The sequence below is a fragment of the Ambystoma mexicanum genome, chromosome 13 (genome assembly GCF_040938575.1).
Source record: "Ambystoma mexicanum isolate Mex_15411 chromosome 13, UKY_AmexF1_1, whole genome shotgun sequence".
Classification (NCBI taxonomy): domain Eukaryota; kingdom Metazoa; phylum Chordata; class Amphibia; order Caudata; family Ambystomatidae; genus Ambystoma; species Ambystoma mexicanum.
In genome coordinates this window covers 672,924,773-672,950,711 of record NC_090938.1, presented here as the reverse complement: position 1 = coordinate 672,950,711, position 25,939 = coordinate 672,924,773, and the positions used below count along the sequence as shown (strand labels likewise).

At 46.7% G+C, this 25,939-nt stretch overlaps 1 protein-coding gene across 1 annotated transcript in view; it reads left to right on the top strand.

The window, feature by feature from the left end:
- PIP4K2B (phosphatidylinositol-5-phosphate 4-kinase type 2 beta) overlaps positions 1-25,939 on the top strand; it is a 771,463-nt gene that overhangs the window by 230,695 nt on the left and 514,829 nt on the right. The window contains exon 2 of the mRNA XM_069634696.1: positions 17,517-17,614. Coding sequence (XP_069490797.1) covers positions 17,517-17,614 — 98 coding nt within the window. The remainder of the gene's footprint in view (positions 1-17,516; positions 17,615-25,939) is intronic.

The following is a 25,939-nucleotide window of genomic DNA, read 5'->3' as shown; positions in this document are numbered from 1 at the left end:
CCTCATGGCCTCTTCCGGGGATTCAAAGAACTGTGCCCTCCCTCCGTGCTGGAGGCGTACCTTGGCGGGGAATAGCATTGCGTATGGGATGGTTCGTGCCCTAAGTGCTTTCTTGACCTGGTCGAAGGTGCGGCATGCGGCCTGTACACCGTTTGAAAAGTCAGGATATATGTGTATCCTGTTGGAGTCGAATAGTAAAGTGCCTTTTTCCCTAGAGAGGCGGAGGATCATGTCCCTGTCCCGGTAATTAAGAATGCGGGCGATAATTGTGCGCGGTGGTGCCCCCGGTTTAGGAGGGGCCAGTAGGGATCTGTGGGCTCTTTCGACTAAGAATTGTTGTGAAAACTGTGCCTCTGGAAAAATGGTGTAGGTATAGCAACGTTGAGTTGCTTTTCCGCCAGCCCCAGCACTCTTATATTATTGCGACGAGACCTCGATTCAAGGTCGCACGTTACTTGTACCTGGGCCAGGTTTTTTTTTGTTGATGGATTCAATTATCCTTGCCATGGTTAGCCACACCATCTTCTACCGTGCTGATGCGACTCTCCGCTTCCGCCATGCACGTTTTCACCTGGTGTAGGTCCGCTTTAATGGATGCCATTGTGGTCCCCATGTCGACAAGTTTGGAATTTACTGCCGCGAAGCCAGCTTGGAGGGCTGTCATATATGGGTCCGTTGAGTCATCTGTCAGGCGCTGGGGTGTTGATTGGCTGGCTTGTGGCATCACCTCGCCACTACCCTCCTCGGCATTATTTGTGTATGCATCCATGGGGCCTTTTTTGTTTGCTTTGCTGCCTCTTGGCATATCTTGTGCGGTAGTTATGCGACGGCTGGACCCCCGGGCTCAGTGTGGATAGTGTTGAAAAGTTCCAGGAGTCTGTCGGCAGGCTTGTAGGTTTATTTTAGTGCGGGCAGTGTTCTATGCTTCAGTGTTATCTGGTACTAGCTTCGGTGTGTGGTGGCTGGTCTCTCGTCTTGTGAGGTGTACTTTGCACCGTGCCCGACACTCCAGCAGCACAGGCCAGTGGGCACAAACCCGGACTATCTACTGGGGTCGGGTCTATGCTGCACCCTGTGGCTGGGCAGGCGAGCGGCTATCCACAATTATGGCCAATCTGAGTGGTAGTCGGGGAGTTAGTTGTGGCCCCCAATTGCAAGAATTTAGTGTAGTGGGCTGCAGCTCTAATCCCGGAGTGATCCACTTACCTCGTGGCTTGAGTGTGGATGATGGGTGAGGAGGGGGCTCACCCTCCACTCAGCAGGCCAGCCGCTTGCGCACACGGCGGTCGCCGGGGAGGGGAGCCCGTTCAACCCACCTCCCCCTGCCCACCAGTGGTTACCAGTACTGTATTGTAATGTGGCAGATGTCACGGGGGAGGGCCCCCCACTTGACCCAGCAGGCTGGGCCGCTCGAACTCAGAACACATGGCGGTCGCCGGGGTGGGGGCTCCCCCCTCAACCTGCTGTTTGCTGTCGGGCTGTGGTTTCCAATGCCGAGCCTGGGTATGGATGGTAGTAGGTGGGACGCACCCCCGTCCCAGCGGGCCGACGCACCCGATCCGTGCGTACACAGCAGCCGCCGGGTGGGGGATGCACCCCTCTACCCCCGATCGCCGTAGGATTCCGGTACCCACCCACAGCCAGAGGGCAGATGGTAGTGCGGAGAGGGCTGTCACCCGATCCTGCAGGCACGCTCAGCTCACACGCGGCTGCCGGGGAGAAGGAGCCCGCTCGGTTCGGTGTTTGCTTTAAGGCACCAGTCCTCCTCTTCAGCGGGGGGCCTCTGCGGTCCCGGTGGGGCTTTTTTTCCCCGCCCAGTGTCCACCGTCAGTCCTCGCTGTTGGGGTCCCTCGGGGGCACCCCCGGCACTCCAGTAGGCATCCGCTGGTACACACGCCGTCCCGACCGGCACCAGAGGGGGAGGGGAGCGCAACAAGGCCGCGTCTCACCTCAGGGGACCCGCAAGTTTCTCACCACGGTATTTCTTAGCGAATATGTGTGGTTAGATGGCCCAAATTAAATCAGCAGGTGCTCCGGGGTTACAGCTACACAGACCGACGTTTTATAATTGCTCTACACCTCTGGATTCACAGGATATTGGCTCGATTTATGTTTGACGGCGCAGCTACACTATCAGGCAGCCATTACCGTTTGCGTCCAACAGTGCCCCCCAAATATGAGTACTTTTATGCTTTCTTCACCTACAGTATCCTTGTCTGAGGTAATGAGGGCCGAGTCTAATCCTAAGTCTCAACTTACTATATGTCTACCAGTAAACGTAACGAGTACCTATCTGCCCTCCTCATCTATAACATCTTTGCCTGACGCAAAAAGGATTGTCTAATCCCAAGTCTCAAGTTCTGCCTGCAGAATTATCACAGCCCACTTTGGGAAGATCATTTACAGAAGCAGACCACTCTGGAACAATGGGTGTTGGTAAAGGCCAACATAATTAAAGAATGAAACCTGTGTAACAGTTTTGATGATTTCTGCCCATGGATGGACTCCCTGGATAACTGTGTAGGGAACTATCATATCATCAAGATAGATGAAGCATGCCATACGGATCCTTTACTCCCTCCTATGTCTCGACAGCATGTAAGTCAACTGATTAATGGTAGTCCGTTGGCTCCTCCTCTGGCAAAAATGGATAGGGCCTCACAAACCATACAGCCAACAACAGAAGATAACCCCTGTCATGGGCCCCCACTCTTGTTTCTCCCCTAGAGGTAAACAGTTGCTAGGCTCTACTTCTTCAGCTTTTGTTGATGCAAGGAAGTTTAAGCCATGCCGACCTGACTCGGGCTGACCTATGAATGCAGGTACTCTATCATCCATCTCCAAAACCTTACGTGTAAGGAAACTGTGTATGCCGGTTCTTGGCGACAAAACTCTAAAAAACGTCATGGATGACAGGAACCTTGTTCTCACCAATATAGAGAAGCCAGTTGGGAGAGAATCGAGAGATGCACTAAACAATAAACTTCTGGCCTGGCTGTGTCAAAAGGACGTTGCCGGGTGTGGTCAGACTTTCAGAACTAAAAATACTACGCATGCTCACAATTAATGAGACTGTGTTCTGGTTGTTTGGGGGGGCCAGCAACCTCCCAGTTTTCCTTAGCAATTGTAAATACTTACCTAGGGGTTCGTCTAACCTAACCCACATCTTGTATTGGGCTGATCCTGGGTAATAACACCCCTTGTTGAGAATGTTATTGTTTTTCTTTTCTTTTTCTAGGATGAACAACGATTGTGTTGTATGCCCCGCTGCTCCCTTGATTGTGTGTTGTTGGTCATAATATGTTTTGTTATAGCGCTCTGATGCCTGCGGGCTCCAGCGCTATAGAAGGAAAGAAATATATAAATAAATAGAACAGAATACATTTATTTTGATGGGCGTAAAACATGCAAGTCCCAATTGTGTGTTTTTAAGGTTAGTAAAAGATATTTCAACTCTAATAATTGTATCCCTTTGCAATACACCCTTCTTTGCACCCACTAGGCCATGCGAATGAGCTAATGCATTTTTACCTTCAAGTTCCTCTTGATATCAGGAAGTAATAATACAAGATCCTGTTCATGTGTCACCACTCTGCTTGTACATTTAATCCCAGCAAATGTTATGAGCAGTGTGGCTAGAAGCAGCACCCTCTGTATCTGTTTACTATTTTTTTGTTGGCAGTATTTTTGCTCCCTATTTTTTGTAATATTTTGATTATCTGTGCATCTTTGGAGGGAGTAAAATGTGTCTGGCACACTGCTTACTTATAAGCCTGTGGTAAGCAATTATGGGAACGTATGATGCCAGTGTAATCTGTTGACCATGTATTTTGAGGCTCAGAAGGTGCCTTTTTAGGGCATGTCTAGGGTACACCTTTGTCCTGTTCTCTTTGTGCCATAGTTCTGGGATATTTGTCTGCTGGGGATAGAACCAGAGCTTTGCACAGCAATTATGTTTCTAAAAGATTTGCAAAATCGCTTGCCCTTGGCACTTCCTAGCCAATCTTTTTCCGTCTAGATGGCACCTTAAGTGCATCGATCTGTTTTGTTTTTCATAACATTTCTTCCCCTTAAGCTTCACGCATTTCTTTCTTGCATATGCCTCCAGGGCTCTCGAAATGTGAGTCTTGCAGCTGGATTTGTCTGGCTCCAACATTAACCTCTAGAACTGAGCTCTGTGATACACGCTGAAGAGGCGGGAAGATCTTTTAACTACCCTCAGCTGCAGTTAGACACATCATAGTTTAAGCTAAACCCTCTTTTCTTCACCTCTCCATCCCGGTGATAGATTTCTACGTATCATTTGCTTTGGGAGGAACTTCAGTACTAGAGCTACACCTTGCCCATTGCTGGCCTCTGCTGGTAAACCTCCTTAGGTCTCAGCCCCCTCTTTAGGTCCTCTGGTCAATGGCAAACACCAGAGACTGTCCTGGGGAGCAAGTTGTCTTCCACATTAGTCCTGTGTCAGCAGTGGTCCTGAGGTACCACTTCCATGGTCGAAGTGTACTGTCCAGTTGTGTTTCCAGAATGTGCCCCGAGGGTTCTGCACATCATGCTGAACTTTGGATTGAGGCGTGTACCCTCCGGTTACCTTGCCTTTTCTTGCAGTTTCAAATGATTTCCCTTACTCCGATTCAAGCCCGTCATTAGTGACCTTGCAGCACTGTTGGTCCTCTACCTTTCTGCAATAACCCTCTTCTCCCCCTAAGCTGGCCCACTTCACATGCATGTCTTCTCAGAATGGCAGTCCAGTCCACTGAGGCTCTGGTGGCCAAGACAATCTCTGCATGCCCTCTTCTGTTTTTCTGCTGTAATTTTCCAATCACCAAATGAGGCACTTTAGGGGATGGACACATGCTAATCTCCATGTGTGGGTCTCGCCCTCTGTCGGATTCGAATGAAAAGGATGAGGATGATCAACCCTCCTGCAGTGTTGTCAGGAAATACATTCTAAATGGGATTGAGGATTCACCCTTATAACGGATGCAAATCACAACCTCTGAGAGGCAAAGGTATCTTTGTCTGCATCCTCATGTCACAGAGCAGGTCTTCAATGTGTAGGACAGAGCCTCCATGTACATTTAACAACCTTAGTGTGTCACTGGACACTGAGCTCTTCGCCTTTCCTCATTGATAGCTATGCATCTGGTGTGTGGACCTTTTTTCCACCTTGTTGACATTCCTCCCTGCAGTGGCTTAACAACAGCACCCTTCAGACAAACACTTGATTGGGAAATGTCATTGTTGCATGAGACCAAAAACAGAGAATGTTCGAGACCTGCTTTAAAGTAACAAGAGAAAGATCTTTGACGAAACCTGCCATCCCATTCACTGTAAGTAACCTTCAATAACACTTCTTCACCAGGAGCTCTGACCTCTGTTCTGCCGCTTACACTTTGGACCCCTTCCAACCACTGTGGAGTACCCATGCAACATACCTGCATCAGGAACGAGAACGGCCACACCATCTGACCCAATTGCTCTTGAACGGATGCCAGACAAATTCACTGAATGCTTTCTGGGATCGCCTAGAGTGCCTAGACGGTATTATGACATACTTTGAGCACAGTTTTCCAGGCCCATGTGATGTTGAGGTGGTAGTATTCACCCCTCTCCTTTCTATGGGGCTGGCTAGCTCACAGTTGTTCGTATTCAGGCAGATATCTGTAAGCAGGCCAAAGCAAGGCAGGCCTCCCCATAAGCAGGTTAAAGCAATTTGGGCCCAACACTCTTTCGAGAGCTTGATAAAAAATGTGATGCCTGATATGTGCCACCTCAGGCTTAGAAGCTTTGTGGCTTCAAGCTCTTTCACTCTGTCTTTTTTGGGATCCACTGCTTTAGGTTTGAGCAAAGGATACCCCTCCTCATCTGCCCTCTTTCTACCTAAGGCAAGGAAGAAACCTTTCTGGGCCATGTAGTCACAAGCTTATCTAAATGTGGCTTTACCTCAGGTATGCGAATGGTGGTGCTACTTTAGGTGGCTTTGTCCTCGTCTTATGGAAGGACATGACAACATTTTGAGGTGTTCTCCCTCGGGAAAACTTGAGTGCTTCCAAACGGATTGGCAGAAGGTATGCAGTTGGCAGTACACGCATAGGAGAGCTTGCTGCTTTATGTAGGCAGTGCCTCTTGTGGCATGTGCATACGTTTAGATGGGAGTGAACAGTACTGCCTTAAGGCCCCTAAGCTCGTGCAGGTAGCACAGAACAAGGTCCAAAAACCAGCCTTTTGAACCTTCTTCAATTTTTCCAATCCCCAGAGATGATCAGCTGCCTAAAGTCAACACAGACACCCAAACCTTGAAGTGTCTGGTGTCCATCCCGAAATAAATCTGCTAATCATTCTTTATTCTTTGCCCCTCAAAAGACTGACCGGTAATTAATTGTCCATTGGATGATATGTGAGTGACTAAGAGACAAGCCACAGGCAGACTGATTCCGTCCATTGTTTTATGTCGAAAGAAGCAGGAGTCTGCTGAGTACTACTTTGACCCCAAACAAAGATTTGATGGCCTTTCAGTTGTACCTCACTTAACCACGTTTGGATGACAAGATCACTCTCCAGCTGGAGGTGTTATAAAACAGAAGAATATTACTGGATGAACTATCAGTGATGGGGAGAGGATATACACATACCCTTCTACCTCCCTTTCATAGGATGTCTTCACCTCTCCTGGAGGAATTATCCAAACTCTCCAATCACAGGCCATCAAGAGTGTTATGATTCATAAGAGATTAAAGTTGTTCTTCTGGGGGAGTGGCTTGGAGCTGCCACGAGTGGTATGGTTCCGTAGAAGCTCCTGGCGAGCCCTGGATACTGAGCGATATTACGCCGGCTCAACGCTGCGTTAAACTACAAAAATCAACTATTGGAGCGAGAAAGGGATGGAGCGAGGAATGACCGGGAAGAGAAATGGTTGAGGGTCAGCACTAAGATAAACAAGCCTGCATACATTTCCAAGAGCATCCGGGCTGTGTGGAGAGAATGGCGGCTGCTCCGTCCTGGACCTCTTTGCAGATGACGGAGAGGACGAGCTACAGCAACAGTAAAGGTGCCAGTGCCTGACACCGTCCCAGCGGGCAAGGACTCAGCCGGTAACGCAGTGACTACCGTGTACTAAAATAAGATATTTCCTTGGCAGTTAGCACTGAGCGGGACCGGAGACCGCTGGAGTCTCCAGCTACCTTTCTGCCTAGTGCCAGTCGCAAGGCTGCCCTGAGCGCCACTAAGCGAATACCTGACAACACCATCAAGGGTGGAGGGCTCCGCTGGCTGAACCGCCTTCAATTGAATCATCCCGCAGCGGGATCAGGGGTAAGGCAAACCCTCCCTCACCCTTTCCACCATAAACTGGTGGCATGGGCTTGGCCGAGAAGCGTTGAGAGTGGGAGCAAAGTGTCCATGGGAAAAGACACACCTGCATGCCTGCAGTGGAAATCACCTGAGCTGAATAACACGGCCGCTGAGGACCGTGAATAACACGGCCGTCACAGGCAAGTGGCAGCCAGTGGGCACCTGATGAGCACTGTCAGTTACTCAGCTGTCCGGATGACTACGAAGTGAGCCATTCCCCTGCAACAAAAAAACGCTCCTGCAGTGAGATTCAACAAGTGGGGGGGTAAACCATCAGAGTGGAGAAGCTGGAAGCCCCTGCAACATCCCACTTAACCCCACCTCGAGCCTCTACAGGAGAATCAAATTAAAAGCAACTGGCACTTTGGGGAGGAGCTCCTTGCACATTAACTGCCCGGGGGGCGAGGGAGATAGCAGACATCCACAAAAAGCCAGAGTCTGCACAGCATTGGGAACAGCTGCAGAAACTGCACATCTAGCGGGGGACGCTGAATCGACCCATAAGGGTGCCAGGTGCCAGACCCACACATCCTGCACCAAAGGGGTGCTCATACACACCTCAGACCCGGCTTGCAGAATGACACGCTCCCAGTAAGCGGCACTTGGAACTGGAATACAGCAAGGAGTATCATCGCTAGACAGGTGACTACCGGACACCAACTGTTGGAAAGCGGCAATTTCCAGTCACAAAGATACGCTAGAAGGGCCATTAACACTGTGAGCTTGTGAAACGTCGACCCCACAGAGCACTGATCACCCACCCTGCAGCTCCCTGTGGGGGAATAACAGAGAGGGGAGACACCAGTGGAGTAACACAATAAAGCCCCACTGGGCCCAGCCCACCCCCAAAGAGGACGGAATGGAATCATGGCATAGAGCGGGAAAGTGACCAAACAGGTGGACATCGCTACACTAATGAATAGCGCCAACCCGGAGAAATCAAAGAAAGGTGACTCATCGGGGGTGCCGACTTCAGAGCCAGCTCCAGCCCCCGATCTCCCAGAAATGGCCCAATCCGCCACAAAAGCAGACCTGAGAGATCTACTGACGGCCCTAAAAAAGGAGATCCAGAGGGGAACAGATTAGGTAATGAAGAAGATTACCACTCTGGAGAAGATGGTGGAAGCTGTGGAAATCCGGACAGATATCTAAAACAACCTATGTGACCAGGCGTTTGAGGTGGAGAAAGGTATGGACAGGATGGCAGCCCTAGAAGCCAGATGCAAAGCTCTTGAAACAAAACAAGAGGATGCCGAAAACCGCACTAGGAGAAACAACATATGCCTCTGAGGCATCCCCACTACAATTCGGGACTCGGACCTGGAGTGAGATGCAGCAGACCTGTTCAGGTTTATATTTACTCTTCCAGATACCTCCCCACTAGAAATGGAATGAGTACACAGAACGGTCCAAAGACGATCATCTTCATCTTCCCCCGGATGTTCTAGCCAGAATTCACTTTTACAGAGTTAAAGAAGAAATGATGAGAGAAGCTAGATCAATGCAGCAGATCTCGTTCAGAGACTCTACTATCTTAGTATACCAAGACCTTGCAAATTACGCTCTTCAAAAGGGAAAAGCGCTTAAGCAATACACGGAGTGGCTACGTGAAAGAAAGGTGGTATATCACTGGGGCTTCCCGACTCAGTGAAATTCACCTGGGAAGTATTGTAAAAGCAGATCCACTCCTTTAAAAGAAGTGGAAAAATTAATTGGCACAGGAATAGCAACCGAGGAATCGGAAACTGAAGCTGCCACGCAAGATCCAGCCAAGAAGCAAGCAGCAACAACCTGGACGAGAGTCGATAGAAGAGGCAAGATCCGAGGCCCGCCTCTGAGAAACCCCAACCCATACTGAGATGAAGTGGAAGCATCTTCCTACCTAAAGTCAGTCAACCCACCCCCGGGGACACCAACTATCTGCCATTGGTAAAGGCCAGTCACTTTGGATGACCCGGGGAGCTGGGACAGAATGGGGGGGACTTGTGGGAGCAAACAGAGAAATATGGGAATTCCTAGCAATATACAAGTGAGAGACTGAAGTGAAACACCTTGCCTTAGAAAGAAACGAAAAGGCTGAGTTTCTACAATGTCCCACTGATGACGTGTTAGGCCCTGTTGGCCTCAGATTGCTCGGTGGTGGGTTGCTGCCAGTTACCCCGTTGGATGAGGCTGGTCTCATCCCTAGCGGTTCAAGTGTGGGGTGGGAGGAGTTGATGGTGGGAGGGGAAGGAAAAGTAACCTTGAGCAATCACACACAAGCAGACCAATAGCATCCATCCCACATAAAATGGGGACAATTTGAGGTTTCTCACAGCGAAGGCCAATGGGGAACTACATGGGGGCGGATGACGGAAGTGAAATTCGAATTCTTACATGGAACGTCCAGGGCCTCAACTTCCCGGGGAAAGGTAGATGGGTAGAACATAGACTTAATGTACTGGCATGGGATATAGTGCTCCTGCAAGAGACTCATTTATTGCAAAGAGATGAGCGACTCAACAGATTCATAAGATTTAAAAAATAATTCTTTGCCACTTCAGGGGAGAAAGAGGGGAGTGGCTATACTACTGAGCAATAAGGTCCCCTTGACGGATATCTCAGTAAAAAGAGACCCGAGGTGGGGGGTAATCTAGTGAAAGGGCACCCCTTGGAACAACCGATAACATTGCCGCCATATATAGCCCTAATAACGCCCAAGACAAATTCCTAACAGACTTAATCCCAATTTTGCTGGCATTCACAGAAGGATACCTCCTCATGGGCGCAGACTTTAATGTGGTCCCAGATCCAGTAAAGGACAAAACGCTTCCCCCAACCAGGATAGACTATGCACAAGCTCTATCACTAGCCAAGTTCCTCAGAGAAACAAACAGTGGACTCATGGAGATTAGCTAACATGGGATCCAATGACTATACCCATTACTCAAATGCACATAAAGGTTTTTCGAAAATCGACCTATTACTCATCACAAGCACACTATTCCCATGTCTTGATAAAGTGGAGATTCATACTCCAATGATATCTGATCATGCCCCGGGCTCAGGAGACCTGCACATAAAGGGTCTCCCCACCCCCCCCCCTGTCTCCGAGGTTCTGGAAATTCTATAATGCCCTCTTCCTACATGAAAGTATTAAAATGGAAACTGGTGAAACAGTAACAAACTACTTTGCGGAAAACACAACAGTGGCCACCACCATAGATATAGTCTGGGATGCTATGAAGCCAGTAGTAAGGGGGGCACTTATTAGTGCAGGTGCTGAATAAAGGCGAGTCTCTAAAATTTTAGCATCCAAACTGGAGGAGAAGGTAACCACCCTGGAGAGAGAGAAGTAAAAAAACGCAGAACTAGAAAATCTGAAAGAGAATTGAAAAAAGTCAAGATAGCATTAGAAATGCACTGGGCGGACCGGTCAGCTATATCCCTGGCGTACACTAAACAATTTTATCACAGCAAAAGCAATAAAGCAAACTATCCTCGCATATAAACTTAAGAGGGTACACAAGAGGAATCCCAAACATGGCTTATAGGAGAAGACGGCAAGGCCCGGTACACCGACAAGGATAAATTGCAAGTCTTAGTAAACCACCATAGGGTAATAATGGCAGGGCCACCTACGCTACCTGACGACAATCCCAGTACCTGCGATCTATCAATGTCCCCAACAATAGAAAACAATTAGAATCCTTAGAAATCCCAATCACGGTGGAAGAAATAAGTGATGCCATCAAGTCCCTGAAAAACACAGCACCAGGCCCTGATGGACTAACAGCAACATTTTATAAAAGCTACGCACATAGATCAGCCCTACTGACAATCCTGTTTAATTCCGGGCAGCAACACAAGGTCAATGGCAGAGTCACTGACAATCCTCTCCCACAAGCCAGGGAAAGACCCGGAGCAAACTAACTCCTATAGACCAATAACATTAATGAAATTGATGGGAAGATATTCTCGAAGGTGCTGGCATATAGACTGAAGGCACATCTCCCAGATATAATTGCTAGAGACCAGACGGGATTCATACCGGGGAGGGGACACACATCAGGCGCACTATTAATTTTATAGAAAGTGCTGATAGATTAGGGGAAAAACTGGTGGTCATCTCATTAGACGCACATAAGGCATTTGACTTAGTGGATTGGGGGTACATCAGGAAAGCTCTTGTACATCTAAGTTTTGGCCCTAACTTCGTAACCTGGACAATGGCTAATTATCAAAACCCCACTACACAACTGTGGGCTAACAGCATCAAATCCGAGAAAATACAGATCACCAGAGGAACAAGGCAGGGGGTGCCCTCTATCGCCATTGGTATTCACCTTATACATGGAGCCTTTTGCAGATGAGATCCGACTGAACCCAAGGATACAGGGACTCACAGTTTGGGGACAAGAGTACAAAGCTGCACTATACGCAGACAATGTGCTCCTGATTATAACTAAACCGATTACATCGCTGGACCCCCTCTGGGAGGAGATTGAGGAATTTGGTAGGGTCTCTGGGTTCACGGTGAATCTGGACAAATCATCAGCCCTAGCAGTCAATCTCTCCAGGAAACAGGAATACCTTAGCCTCCTGCTCCCCGTTACTTGGGCAAACTCTGCGATTGGATGCCTAGGGGTTCAGATTCCTAGAGATATCTTGCGAATCTACCAAAGTAACTTCCCGCAGCTGTTCAGTGAGTTCCGGAAAGACCTGGAGAACTGGAAGAGACGGGAGATCTCCTGGCTCGGGCGAAATGCTGCAGTAAAGATGAATCTAATACCTAGATTAATTTATGAATGTGCTGCACTCCCGGTAAACATCCCAGAAAATGAACTAACATCACTGCAGAGAAACATATTAAAATGTATATTAGGGGGGTGGGGAGGCGGTGGGAGGAATCCTGTATAGCGAGGAAGATTATGCGCCGCAGGAGGAATTTAGGAGGACTGGGAGTCCCCGACGTGATCAGGTATATGCATGCAGCTCAAGTTTCGCATGCATTCATATGGGTCCAGACCACAGATCAGTCGTTCTGGAAACGGATAGGAGGCATGGTGCCCACTTCCACTGTCAGATCTTCCACACATGCCGACATCGAAAACCCAGACGAACCAAGGCCCCCCTCAGAGCAACAAAAAACACTGTGTACAATTGGAAAATAGCAGCCCGCAAATGGGGCTGTAGTAATACTCTAGGCCCACTTTCGCCAATCTGGAACAACCCAGAGTTTTCACCAGGAGACCCTCCACAGTTTTGCTACTTGGAGGGAGGGAGGCTTGATGAAGATCTCAGATTTCCTGAGGAGGGCTCCCCAATTACATTCGAAAAACGTAAAGATAAATTCAAGGTTGCAGAGACAGAGAGAGGTTCCATTATATTCAGCTACGACACTGGATGTCACAGAAAATAGTCAGGGAAAAGGGAGCGAGGGACCTGACAGCATTGGAACTGACTCTAACATCCGCAACCCCACGGGGGAAAATATCCACGCTATACTGCTTCCTGGACAAAACAGACCAGTCCAAAAAAGAGTATATGCTCTGTTGGGAGAGAGACCTGGGACGCACTATAGACATGGAGGAATGGTGTAGAGTCTGGACCAGATTACATAAAAGCACACAATGCATCACAAACAGGGAGGGGGGATATAAAGTATGTTATAGATACTACATGACCCCAGAACAACTAAATAAACCCAACCCCGACATCCCACCGGGATGCTGGAGGGGCTGTGCAACGGGGGGTGCCCTGTTCCATTTACTGTGGACATGCCCAAAATCGGAGACCTACTGGAAGGGGGGTCCTGGAGCAGATCAAAGCGATCACTGGACTGACAATACCATGGGTTCCGGGAATAATACTTCTGGGAGAAACTGGGGGTGGGGAATTCCCACTCGCAGGTCAGGTAGCGCGCTTGTCCAAAATTGCAATGGCCCGACTATGGAAGAATGCAGAGGGCCCCTCAATCCCAATATGGTGGTCAAAATGTTGGGAAATCATAGTAGCGGAAAAGATAACAGCAATACGCTCTGGGAATTTGAACCGCTTCCGGAACACTTGGGCACCATTTATTGACTATGCAGAGAAATACCCAGAGCTTACCAGAAGGCCCCCACTAACTTGCTGGCTCCAATGAGGAATTGTCCAAAGGGAATGAGCAAGCCACGGTTTTGGTATTCTCAGAGGATGGACACAGCAAAGCCCCAATAAGGACCTCTGTAGGAAGTACACCTTTAATGAACTCGTGTTTTCATCGATTTGTTCTTAAATTGCTGATTCGATGCCACTGTAAATTTTATTTGAAAATGCTTAATAACATGTTCTTTTTTAAAAAAAAAAAAAAGTGGTTCTTCTATGGGTGGAAGACCAGGTGCTTCTCAGAACGATTCCTAACTCATTCTACCGCTTCTCACTGATGATACTCCAACTCAGATTGATACCTCTGTTACCAGAAAGATTGGCTCTGTGCTGTAGAACTAGAGGACATTTACTGCCACGTCCCTCTCTAGAAATCTCACCAGTTCTTCCAGCTTTTGGCAATAAAAACCCAGATTTAAGGTCCTTTCCTTTGGTTTAGAAACCAGAATTTTTACCATAGTTACCAACGCTGTGGTGAGTTCCCTCCGGTTGTTGAGGATTCACAGCTGTCATTACCTGCATGACTGTCTCTTTTGGCCCTCGACCCCAAAGGAAGCATCTTTACCCCTCCAGACAACGTGTCGGACCTGTTAACCTTCTTGGCCTATTGGTCAGTAATAGTAATCCAACTCTGGTCGCAACCCAGTCACTTATTGACAAAAGTATTTTGGAAAAGGTATTTCCCACCTCAGCGGGTCCTGGTACTGAGAACGTTAATTACCTGCTTCCTTCTGTCACAGCGTGCAGGCTTGATCTTTACAGAGAATATTTAGGCTTATGTCCACCTGCACCCTGGCAGTGCCTTTCTCGGTTTCGGATGCACTGATTACAGTTGCACCTGGTGAACTCCTGGGACCAGCTTCAACAATGGCAGCCATTTCTGTTCTGTCAGATATTAATTGAGCAACATCCGTACAGGCAACTTAACCCACCCCAAAAACATGATTTGCATAATTAATCTGTTTTGAATTCTTTAGTGCATGAGATTAGATGAACACCCCATAAGTGTCACGGAAAGGAACTATACTTTGAGTACACGATTCGCTGTGTTGAGTAGCTGATACTTGTGTGTATGGCTACATACTGCTTTTCAGCCCCATCTGAGCTCTTGTATGTCACAAAGCAAGTTTTGTTAAATGTGATTTTACAGATACTCTTTGGTTATTGTGAATAATCAACCAATTTGTGTTTCTTTTTATTTTATTATGTTCATGGAACTGATGCCAAAATATCTCAAATCATAGATTACTAAAGATATCCCGGCAGAGTATTCAGGCCTCAAAATGTGCACTCAACACGGTCTGTTGGCTAGTGACAATTGAATCTTCAGAAGTAAGAAATTGTGATTTCTGAATGTGAGGAACTGAGGGGAGAATTACTTTTCATTCCTGGTTGGTACCTTGAACCTTGGAATGTTTGCCTCTGGAATATTTACTGCACGCATTTTCTAAATATCACTTTTTGTAGCTTGTATATTTGGAAATGGGGGATAGCTGTTCGCTTGGTGTGGGACTGAGGGCTAATCTGGGGATTGCAGGGTATTTCCCCACAAACGTTTCTGCTTCTGCTTCAGCGAATTTTTGCACACACACCTCTAGCTTTGGAATTCTACTTGTATCTTTAGCTACAATGGAACACTGTTGGTAATGAGGAAGTAGTCTATGGAAACAAAGATGAACCAAATTAGTATCATGAAAAGAAATCTAATTGGCAGTAGCTACATTTGCAACTTGAGTCAGAACATTTTCCTATGCCAAATACTTCTTCACTTAATAGGCAAATTGGTACTGCATCCTACCTTTCCATAATAAGTCTGTATCGCTGTTTTCATGTTCTGTGAGGTTCCAGCCAAGACCTGTTCATTTGCCTTTCACAGAAATTCACCTTTGAAAACATTCTATAAGAGTAAATCCAGCGTTTTTTAGTTCTGTAATTTATATCCAAAAACTAAGGTTTGTCCGCATTTGAAAGTCATAGCAACATTTTATATCTACTGTGGCAAACTGTCTAAAAATAAGAATATGAAATATTCCTGCGGGCAAATTTATACGAGAAGCGATGTGCTATTGGATAGGGACAGGTCTATGGGGATTGGTTTGACTCTGCATATTCCTCAAACAGGTTTTGCGTCACAAGCCAGAGCAGGCCTTTTCTGCCTGAGCAGTGAAGATCACCACCCCTGTATTCTCAAGGCATTTGGCACATTCAGTGGCATCCTACCAGGTTTTGTCTACTCTGGGTTGTTCAACCCTGAGCGCCATTCCTGGATGGCTCCTATTTTATTTTTGCTCTCCTTTATTCAAATCAAAGCAGCAACATTTCAAAACTACCATAGGATCTACAAATCCAATCACAATTTTGCTCTCTTGTCCTTGTGCGCCTTTCTGAGAGACACTGTGGCTCATCCACGTCTTGTTCATTTCATGGCTAATTCTGGAAGTGAGTCTGAGGGTCCTTGCAAAGGGGCCAAGTCCGAACATTGGCTCCCTGTCAAAGGGCTAAGCTGATGATCCCTGATGAGGGGCTGAGACTGGACACATTTCCAAGGCTCTCCTTTGGCTAAATCCAGGTCTAGGCCAGAGTATACCCAAAAGGGGGCTAAAACCAGACAGAAGTACGATGCTCCCCGCAAAGGGGATAAACCAGGCAATGAGATGCAGAAGGGTCCCACCAAGGAGTCTAGGCCCTAGGCACCAAACTTTGAGGCTCCTATGGGCTCCTTGTGCCTGTTGGCGCCCCCAGTTCAAGTTTCATGCAACCAGTACCAAGAATAGTAGACATGGTCACAACAGGGCGAGAAAGCACTCATTCCATTTGTTTTGTGGTGACAGAAGCTTCCGGGGGGGCCTTCAGGACTGGAAACAGTGAGGGATGTGAGCTTCCTGGTGATGGAGTCGGCACCCTTTTAGGACAGTCATTTCTTTGGTCGGCCCCAAACTGTATGTCCTTGCTACGCAGACTTACTTGCCCATTGCTGTACTTCGACCCGGTGGCTTTCTGAGATGCTCAGCTTTGTGGGTTTGGCTCTCCACAGCCTTCGGCAGGTGGACAGTTCTTTGTCAAATTTCAGGCGACAGTGCAATCTTCCACTCTGTAGGGGTACTTCTGGGACATCAACAGCTAAATACTTCCACAGCCTTTTCGGTAACCCCAGTCAGTCATGTGGCTCCTGCTCATTTGCCTGTGTGGACCAGGTTGGTCTGACCGTTACCCCACCGGTGGTGGTATCTTGGTCTGTTCTGGGTCTGCCTCTGCTAGTGATCTTTTTCTCAACGGTCGCTGCAAGTCCTTCTCTGCTATAGCTGACAGGGCCTCCACCTCCCACCCATTGGCTCTGCCACCTCCACTCTCACCCCGTCTTCAGGCTCTCGATGACACAGACCTTGCAAATGCAGAAGATACCCTTGGCAGAGATGAATCTGAAAGCTGTCAAAAAGGGTAATAAACAAAAAGATTTAATCTAAAATGCCGAATGCATGTTTAGTGTGCATTCAGCATAGTAGATTAGATTTTTTGCCCAGATCTTTTGCCCACTAACCTCAAAACCAATACATTACTAGCTGGTTTTGCACTGTGGTGTTGCCCTGTGTCCTTTTAAGATGTGCCTTTCCCCATTAAGACTAGTTCTGTTAGATTTGATGTTTGACCTGAATTTGGCAAGCGTCTTGCCCTGTTTGTTGTGGCCTTTCTCTTAAGTGTAGTGCATGGTCCTGTTTTATTAAGGCATCAGTGGCGTGGCCCATGGCAACGCAACTCTGGGCTATTTGGACAGAGAAGTAGAGTCCGTCTGTGTCTGTCCTAAGCTCTCCCTCCGAATGTTTACCAGTGTCTCTTAGGAGGTGTGAGGCATTAGCTTGTGCTTTACTTTTTTAAAGGACTGTGGCATCTGTTTTCTGTCTAAAGCTCTGCTGCGTTTACTCTTTAAGGCGCTATGCATTGTGTTTGCAGTTTACACCATGCTGCTCTCAATTCAGGCTTGTAGTGTTTTGTTTTCTGTTAAAGATTCTAAATCGTCCATTTCCCATCTCTTACAGATCAATGAATTGAGTAATGTTCCTGTCCCAGTCATGTTGATGCCTGATGACTTCAAGGCCTACAGCAAAATTAAGGTGGACAATCATCTTTTTAACAAGTAAGTCCTCCACTTAAGCCTCCTTTTCACTGCAGACGGACAAAGCTTCACTCCTTGGTGTTATGTTGATTGTAGGCTATTTTCTTTGTTGCTGCACTTTTCATATATGGTGACCTATTCACTGATCCTATTAGCTAGAGGACATCTTTTGTAATGCACTGCAAAATCTTAAACCTGTGTTTCTAGGGCATGAGATCTTCTTCAGTTGTACGTGCTTGCATACCTCTCAACTGTATGCAAGGGATTTTCCCCATGTCTTATTAAATGAATAGAATGAGCCCTAGCGCATGTATTTTATGTTTACATACAGGGAAAAGATGAAGAGAGACTTTTCATTACATCCGAAAAATGGTCCTGCAGGGAATTGGCTTCAGGTCAGGTTTTGTTTTCAACAGGAAGGGTATTTGATGATGAAAATGAATCCTGAGAGTGGATTGTGATTTTGTTGAAGTATGCAGGACATCGCCCCTTTCATGGTTCATGTTATGTATGTGATTACCCAGCCGCTGAACCCTCTAAGCAATGCTGGGTAGCACTAATTCCAGAATACTCTGTAGCTCAATTGTAGTTTACATCACTCTGTTACCATGAAGTGCTCTGAACGCACATCACACCAGAGTTTTTCTTGGAATTGTGAGGTTTTCCCTTGGCCAAATTTTCCTTTCTCAACTTTTCAGTTTTTTGTCCTTTTCCTCTCAGATTGTTCATTTTCTGTTTTTATCGGAGTCCTAGTTCTCTAAAGTTCCAAACAATTCTCTGTTAATCCCCTTTTCTTAAAAATTGCTTTACTGTGAATAAAATGTTGTAGTCCTGGAGAGATGATGAAGCTCTGTGGGGAAAAGACGGAAATGAAACCTCCAAACCAGCTTTAACAAAACCATTGGGTGTTTTAATGTCATGATATACGACACCTGCCAAAGGATTGCTGGTCCACATGCCATTTAGTTGACCTTTGTGATGATCGGACAATTGGTTAATAAAGAAAAGTCAAGTCACGATATAGGACTTTAAGATCCACTACGCTTTGAAGCTGAAAATTGCGGCCTTGACGGACCATTACATGCTGGAATCCCTGGGTCACTAGTTTACCACCCAGAACACCAGCGTTCCGGGGAAACTTTAGCTTAGGACTTTGGCATATTTATTAAGACTGTAAGGTTTGAGGACCTGTGGCCTTGATTTAGATATGTTCATGGTGGTTCTTCTGACTGGTCCTTCTCCCCCAATTTTCGGTCAAAGCTCGTTGGGGGAACAACCGTGAGGCATCTTATAATTGATCATCAAACTGTCAAACCTAGCACATGTACCTTTGGCTCCATATCTTTGACCGCTCTGGAAAGTATGTGCCGTCAGTGCTCTTCTTTTAAGAGTCTCAGTGTACAGCCATTCTGGTAGGAATGACCATCTTATCTGTCAGAAGATTTACAGGTGGATATCTTCCTCAGGGGCACTTTCTTGAGGTTCTACCTTTTCTAGAAGAGGTGACGCTTGGTAGACATTCTTAAGATTTGAACATCTGCAGGCATTATAGATCACTTAAAATAAGGTTCATGGTACTGGTCTTGACTACAGCTCTTTTCTAAAGATCCTCAGTTCTGTTGGCTAAGACCCTCAGAACTGTATCCAGAAATGCAGAACAGGACAGTGTACTAGTGCATCTCTGTTCGAAAAATGTAGTCTGATCAAGAGGTGCAAATCACAAAGATAGAAATTGATAGCCCTTGTAAGCATGATGTGAAATATCTCTATTCTTTAACACAGCCCACTCTGGATCAGCAGTATCGTTCTCAAGGGCTAAGGGTGCCAGGTTATGACAGAGGGGTATCCACAGCACGACCACCAGCTTATCCACTCTGTCCACACAGGCCACTTCAATCCGGGCCAGGCAGGTGAGTTTGTGGTGTGGATAGACCCTCCTGGGCCTAATTTCGCCATTTTGTTTGTTTTTGGTGCCCTCCGACCCCCAGTTTGTTTCCCTTCCATTGCTGCGTCCTTCCCCTCCTCTGCCCGACTCCCTCCCGGCCCCGATTGGCTGCTGCCAAGTCTTGTGCTGGTGAAGCTCTGACCCTGCAGCTCGACCTGAAGGCCACTTCCAGCCCCTTTCGGTCTGCATGATCCTGTGGGTGAGTTGGCCTGAAATTTCGGCCCATGTAACCCTACCTTGTGTCCAAACCCGTGCCACTGCTTTTCCCTCCTGTGACCCTTGCTCACTGCCCGCTTCCTGATCCACCTCCCTCGCCCCGACCCGCCCACTGTGCCCTGATTCGCGAGCCTAAGCATCAAAACCGCCCACAAAAGGCATCCCTCTGCCTGCAGCCCCTTCGGCTAAGAGCCCAAGGCAAAGGACGGCTCCTACATTAGCGGCTCCACAAAGTGTCTGCAGGTGTCAGCAGGGGAAGCCAGTGAATCCAGCAGCGGACAGACACCAACAAAGCTGTAAGTGTGGCATGGGTGGGGTGTAGAGCAATTACTCTACTCCAGAAAGCTCCCACCACTCTACCTTACCTTCCATAACGTAAACTGACAAAGATTTACACCATGCACACCTAGAGAGATCCGAGCACCAACCTAATTCAAGGCTGGACTGTAAATATTGCCCTGCATAACATTCCAACATACTTGCATTACTATCTAGTGCCACTTCCAGAGACAATAATAGCGAGATTAGCCAGCCTCACATTGGGTGTAACAATGTTAACATGTCCCACTCTTAGCAATGAATCGTCAATAATAGCATGCATCACACTTAGACTAAATTATGGAAAATAACATGTGCAACACCTAGTTGGAACTATGAATGATCGCATGTTCCACTCCCAGTTGGAATTGAGAATGTTAGCATATGCCTCTCCTAGATAGAATTATGACTGGTAGCATATCCCTCACGTAGGTGCATCGTGAATGATAGCATGTCCCACATTTAGACCGAATTGCCAAAGATAGCATGTGCCCTAATAGTGTCACTGTGTTAAAGTTGAATCTAGAAAGTGTGCCCTAATGAGCGTCACTGTGTTAAAGTTGAACCTACAAAGTCTACCCTAATAGCATCACTAAGTTAAAGTTGAACTTAGAAAGTGTGCCCTAATAGCATCACTGTGTTAATGTTGAATTTAGAGCGTATTCCCAACATCATTGAGCGTGCCCTAATAGCGTCACTGTTAAAATTTAATCTAGAAAGTATGCCCTAATATCGTCACTGTGTTAAAGTTGAACTTAGAAAGCTTGCCCTAAATAGCATCACTGTCCTAATGTTGAATCTAGACGGTATTCCCAACATCATTGAGTGTGCCCCATTAGCGTCACTGAGTTAAAGCTGAACTTAGAAGTATGCCCTAATAGCGTCACTGTATTAGAGTTGAATTGTTATTTTCCCAACATCATTGAATGTACCCTAATAGCGTCACTGTGCTACAAGTTGAATTTAGAAGGTATTCCCAACATTGAGTGTGACTGGTCGCATACACTTTACTGATTACCACAATAGCACACTACTATGCTTACTCTCTTCTATACACCACCATTTAACTAGAACACCGCAGTACTATGACACATTAGGTAAAGCTGTTCTCATACTAACATGACTCACCAAACTGCCCATCATCCTATTAAAACACAGCTAGCTAACACATACCGGCTAGCTTTAGGAGTCTCCTCAGGCCTAACGCAGCCAGAACACAGTCTGGATGTCCATCCTCCAGTGAACACATTCACCTGATCTCTTCAGCACCACACCTACCGTTAAGAAGCAGCTATCATGCAACAACCACACCAGCTGCACACATACCTGGTGCGCCCACGCACCTTATATCTCTCTTTCTTTCCCTCTTTCTTTCTCTCCTTCCTTCCTTCCTTCCTTCCTTGAACTGCGGTTCCCGAGGGCGTTCAACCTGCAGCGGCTTGAGATCATACCAATGATACATAAGGCGCTATACAAATGCAAAATAACATAGCATAACAGAATAACATCCCTCCAGCATACAGCTCCATAAGAAAGACTTTTGGGGAGGTGGTGGAATGAACTCACGATGACAACACTAAAGACATACACAAGTGATCACAGTTCAAGGGTGTTAATTAAACTGTATGCAGGGTTGATAGAAATGCCTAATCTAAACCTAAAGTTAAGATGAGAGCAAGCTACGACCATCAAATGATAAGGCAGTCCTAGTGGCGTCTTCTCAAATGAAAAGGGCCTATACTAAAAAAAAAACGATTACTAATACTTTCAACTTAGTTGCAAACAGAGTGTGGGATAATGTTCACCAGAAAAGAAGGAAGTATTTACAAAAATGATAAATCAGGATGGTATGGCTGGGTATCCATTCCCCTTGTTTCAAGCACGGGACAAGCCTGGACTTCTGAGCACACCACACTCCTGGGCCTCAACAGTACCTCAATAGTATGAGGTTTCCAGTTCCAGTTCAACGATATCCAAAACCTTCTCAGGCAAAGTCTCTTGCTTTAGAAGGTCCGCTGATTCACAACGACAAACAAACAAAAGGCCCTTCTGTAGTTTTGCACTTGGGCGATTGCTCTTCACCCCCTAGGATCTCCCTCCGTCACGCTCGGATCCTTCCTTGTAACTTGGGCCTTCCGTTGGTTTCACTAAGGCCTTTCAACTGCAGCTTGCCATTTTCTAGAGACTTAATGTCCTTTTAAAAAAAATTCCTTGTGGACAACCCTCGGCCGGGTTCACTCTTTTCAGATACTCTGTTCAACTTGCCTCTCTTGTCAGATACGCAGTTTAGGGTTCATTAGCTCTCCCCTTGCCATCCCTCCATCGGGTTCATATAGCCTTTCTAAAACACTGTTCAGTTTACTCTGCTTTGTATCAATTTGTGAACTTGGGCTTCCCTCCATCAGGTTCACTCTGGCCGCCTTTAACACAGGTTATGTAACTTTTCAACCCAGTTCATGATTTGCTAACTCATCAGAAAGCGTGTTTTCCCTTCCCCTAGCTTTCTTTCGTATACCTCTGTCACGTACAAGCTTGCCTTATTTCACAGTTCACAATGTTATCAGAAAGCGGGGCTCCCTTCCCCTAACTTTCTCTCCGCCATGGGTCAGAGAATTTCAATTGTACAAAGAGTTTGATGTGACCTTTATTGGAACACTCTGACATCTCACTTCGCCCTTTCCTAGGGCCTTCTGGTACTTGTATTTTTCGACACAAAAGGGGCCAGCGACACAAAAGGCGCCAGTCCTTCGACTGAGCACTCCTACAGCGCCTGACCCCACTGCAGCTGGCCCTTCTCTGGGCATTCACATAAAGTTCAAACACACACAGGTTTGTTGTTTCAGGTTCCAGCATTCATCCAATGGTGCCACTTGCAAACTTGGGCTCAACTCATGTCGGTTTGTTATCGGCTCCCTTCAACTCACCGGCTGTGTTGAATCCGATGGCTGATCTTGCCTCCGGAGTCAAGGACGGTACCAAAGTAGCCAGCATGCCGCGCCGCCCACACTATCAATGTGGGAGACCCCATGCACCGTTGACATCTGTTCCACAACACCCCAGCTGTAACTACCGGTCTTATGATTTCCCTCTGTGAGGCATCGCGGGTCTCAGTTGAAAAGGGCAAGGGCAGTTACCCCTTAGTTGTCCTTCCAGGTCTCAACGCCTTTCTCCTCCCTTTTTAACTGCTGGATTAGCGTAGCTGTTTCATCGTGCATTCGGCCTTGCTCCAAGTGTGCTTTTGTGCTCCGCCTTTCCCTCTGGGGGAAGGTGGCCGTCCGGTGTGCATGATTAGTGTCAATTGCCTGACTCTGCTTGACCCATGTGTTGGGACATTGTCTGTAACAGTGTAAGAAATGGTTTGTGTTGGAAAAGGGGTGGTCGGGTAGACCTTTGGAATATTCTGCAGGGTAGGTGGGGGGGGGGAGGTTTTACGTGTAAGAGGATACCACGTCTCAACCCTTGGTCTCCCACTTCCACTCCCCGAAGACCCCTCACCCGGGTGATCCTCCACACTGGTCCACCCCCAGAAACTGGATCCAATAGCGATGGCCGTGTCCTGACCACCTGGATGACAGATCCCCGGGCACTAGTAAGTGAAACACCTTTGGGTTTCTTAGTGGGTACAGAGATTTTTGGTAAACCACCCAACTCTCCGGCCCTTTCACCACATTTGGTGAAGGGCCATTTTACCACCGTATTTGTTTACTTTTTTGAGGATGGTGGGGTCAGGCAGTAGGTAAAGTGGGAATTTGAGGCTTTGAATTGTGGGGGAGTGGTAGGACAGGATTATGGGGAGGGCGGTACCCCCTAACCCCCCCATAAAAAAAAGTGAAATGGCTGCCGCAGTATCGGATGTGTATTCCTAACTGAGAGGAAATCTAAGACACGCGTGTGTTTGCTTGATGCTGGTTTAAGGTTAGTCTTTGGTTTATTCTAAAATCAACGGACATTCTTTCTTTGAGAACCATCTCCACCTCCTGGATGACTGTATTCTCTGCCAGCTTGGTTTTCTAGAAAAAGAGTAGGCTTCTTAATTTTCTCTAATCTGATTTAGTCCCAGCGCCTTGAGGCCTTAAGTAAGCTACACATGTCTGGCACAGGAATTTCTGTTGGAGGGCACCATTCATAGTGGTGCATGCATGTTCAGGGCAAATGACTCCATATCCTTGTGTGTTCGTATTCCCATTTCGTGATGCTGCCTGATTTCTTTTTTTGTTGTTGGTGAATCAAAACATTCGGAAGGACATGGCACTCTGTCCATGGATGTTCCGTTTCCTTTAGAGTTAGACCATGCTTGATTACCTCTCACTAACATCTGAGCATCTGTTGGAGTTGATAGGTATGAGTGAGAGCTATGTCGAGAACAGATTGACATTACATTTTGCCGTTGCAGAAAGTCTCAAATGCTTAAACTCATTGTACATGTATCCAGACTAAAGGTCGCAGGACAATGCCTGGGTAACTTTAAAGACATGTTCTTTCAACTTCAGTGGACATTCATGCCCTAGCTCTGCCCTGTTAACTTTACATTGATGGAAATGCCATTATTATTACTTGTTGCCAAACAGCATAGCTGTTATCACCTTAGGTGGTTTTATGCATTCCTCCAGTACTCCTCTATCGATGGAAGTGACATGTCTTGGTTTGATGGTCCAATGACTCCTCACACTGCCTGCCATTCAATTCTAGTGGCCATGTTGATAGGTGCTTTACATGAAGAGATTCTCCAGTGGCAGCTTGCTATCTCAGCGGTTTAGGGCTGATTTGAGGGTTTTCACTGCAGGATATTGCGGCTGTCAAACTGGAAGTAGACTGGCATTATGCAAACTGGGAAAATATTATGAGATTGTCAAAAATCGAATATAGTAGGGTGTTTGTAACTGGAAGCATGTTGGGCCTTTACAATTAGAAATAAATTGATATTTAACATACATGGAATGTACTGGAATTGTGTAACAGTCCGATAGGAGTATAGTGAAATTGTGTAATTGTAAACTGAAAATTACTGGTGTGTGGTTGTGTATCGTGAATAGGACACTGAACGAAATGCAAACTGAAGGCATTGTTGAATTTGAAGCATACTGAAGTAGTGCAAACGGGGCAAAATGGTGTATACTGGGATTGTATAAACTGCACCACACTTGATTTTAGCAGGCTGGGAGTATATTGGAATTGTATTACAAATATGATTCTGCAAATTGAATGCGAAATTGGAAATATATGTTGTGTGTGTACCTCTGGGCAATGGGTTCCAGTGGAGCGAGCAATTGGGGAGAGAGCAGAAACAAGATGCAGGACCGAGGAGCATAGGACAGTGAGGTTGAACGCAAAGTAAGAATAGAGGGAGCATTATGAGATGGTGAATAGACAGATGCAGTCAGCCAGGTACTAAATAGCAAGATCATTGATAGTTTTTAGACTAGAAGGAACTTGAAAAGAGTGGTCGTAGATGAAGAGCCATCCAGCATGGTTGTTAGTAGGTTGTGGAAGGTGTGGTTAACGAAGTTAAGGTCGTTGTTTAGCGGGAGGAAGGCCAAGAAGTAGGCACCAGAAGTAGTAGAGGTTATTGAGCATGAGGCCGGTGATGGGAGTTTTCGTAGGGTGGTAAGTAAGAAATTGACACATTTTCCAAATGTTGAGAACGTTAATTAAAACAGCAGAGAAGCTGGTAGCAATGAAGGGATATAGGCAGAGGCAGGGAGATAATGACGTATAGTGATGGGGTGCTGAGTGGTTTTCTAGTGCCAGGAGATTTCAAAGGGGCAACCTTCCAGGTAGGAGGCAATCTGTGCTAGAGCAGATTTGCGAAACCCACTGTCCTGTAGAGTGAGGAGAATAGATGTTTCCCCCACTGTGTCAAAATCAGC